The sequence below is a fragment of the Nanorana parkeri genome, unplaced genomic scaffold (genome assembly GCF_000935625.1).
Source record: "Nanorana parkeri isolate BGI_ZX_2015 unplaced genomic scaffold, ASM93562v1 scaffold4114, whole genome shotgun sequence".
In the NCBI taxonomy this organism is placed as follows: Eukaryota; Metazoa; Chordata; class Amphibia; order Anura; family Dicroglossidae; genus Nanorana; species Nanorana parkeri.
Window position 1 is genome coordinate 1,981 of NW_017310381.1, and position 1,848 is coordinate 3,828.

At 51.7% G+C, this 1,848-nt stretch overlaps 1 protein-coding gene across 1 annotated transcript in view; it reads left to right on the plus strand.

Moving 5' to 3' along the window:
- Positions 1-1,140: 1,140 nt before the first annotated feature.
- Positions 1,141-1,848, plus strand: part of LOC108803738 (actin-like protein 6B) — a gene marked incomplete at its 5' end in the record, with an annotated part of 12,827 nt that continues 12,119 nt past the window's right edge. Inside the window, 1 exon segment of the mRNA XM_018575553.1 lies at positions 1,141-1,251. Coding sequence (XP_018431055.1) covers positions 1,141-1,251 — 111 coding nt within the window.

Below are 1,848 nucleotides of genomic sequence, written 5' to 3' on the forward strand. Positions count from 1 at the left end.
TACACGACACACACTGCACCCCTCTGTACAATACACGACGCACACTGCACCCCTCTGTACAATATACGACACACACTGCACCCCTCTGTACAATACACGACGCACACTGCACCCCTCTGTACAATACACGACACACACTGCACCCCTCTGTACAATACACGACACACACTGCACCCCTCTGTACAATACACGACACACACTGCACCCCTCTGTACAATACACGACACACACTGCACCCCTCTGTACAATACACGACGCACACTGCACCCCTCTGTACAATACACGACGCACACTGCACCCCTCTGTACAATACACGACACACACTGCACCCCTCTGTACAATACACGACACACACTGCACCCCTCTGTACAATACACGACACACACTGCACCCCTCTGTACAATACACGACACACACTGCACCCCTCTGTACAATACACGACACACACTGCACCCCTCTGTACAATACACGACACACACTGCACCCCTCTGTACAATACACGACACACACTGCACCCCTCTGTACAATACACGACACACACTGCACCCCTCTGTACAATACACGACACACACTGCACCCCTCTGTACAATACACGACACACACTGCACCCCTCTGTACAATACACGACACACACTGCACCCCTCTGTACAATACACGACACACACTGCACCCCTCTGTACAATACACGACGCACACTGCACCCCTCTGTACAATACACGACGCACACTGCACCCCTCTGTACAATACATGACGCACACTGCACCCCTCTGTACAATACATGACGCACACTGCACCCCTCTGTACAATACATGACGCACACTGCACCCCTCTGTACAATACATGACGCACACTGCACCCCTCTGTACAATATACGACGCACACTGCACCCCTCTGTACAATATACGACACACACTGCACCCCTCTGTACAATACATGACGCACACTGTACCCTTCTACAATACACAACGTATACTGCACCCCTCTGTACAATACACGACACACACTGCACCCCTCTGTACAATACACGACACACACTGCACCCCTCTGTACAATACACGATGCACACTGCACCCCTCTGTACAATATACGACGCACACTGCACCCCTCTGTACACTATACAACGCACACCTTGCCTTGCAGTTGGGCTTCTCACAGTGTGTGTTCTGTCTTCCAGATGAGGTTGGTGCGCTGGTGTTTGATATCGGGTCATACTCGGTCCGGGCCGGCTATGCGGGTGAAGATTGCCCCAAGGTACCTACCTTCCTATACCCCTCCCCCGCTTACTCCTGATACACATATATAAAATCCAACTGGTATGGTTGTCTAATTCCACCAATGAGATGACCGGAAATCTGTCTTTTTATTTTGAGTTGTCACACACCAGCTGCACACTAAAATCAGGCTTGCGGCAGCAGTGTGCTCAAGGAGCTCGGGTTGGGTGTCTCCGTTGCGGTGAAATCACCGGTGTTCCATAGGAGGTTCTGTCGGGTTGTCACCCTTCCTGGTGTTATAACCGACGTTTGTTCATTTAGGAGGTCCAGGGTCGGGCACTCTCTTATAGCAACCTGGGAAACACCCCAAGCCCCGCCTACCCTGTGGCACTGTGCGGTGCCCCTGCGTTGTCTGGGTGCCAGTGTGACAGTGGGGGGTCTTCTGTGTGATACCGCGGCTCCAGCAAACAAACTCCATCCACCGATACCACACACTGCTACAATGTTACAATGTTTGGTTATCCGTGGATAGAAAGATGGCAATTCCGGGGGTCACTGGCTCACTTTAGGGGTTCAGATGGGTGTTCTGTCATTTGTTTTTACTTTTAATAGTACGCAGGCGGTGAACGCAATGCCC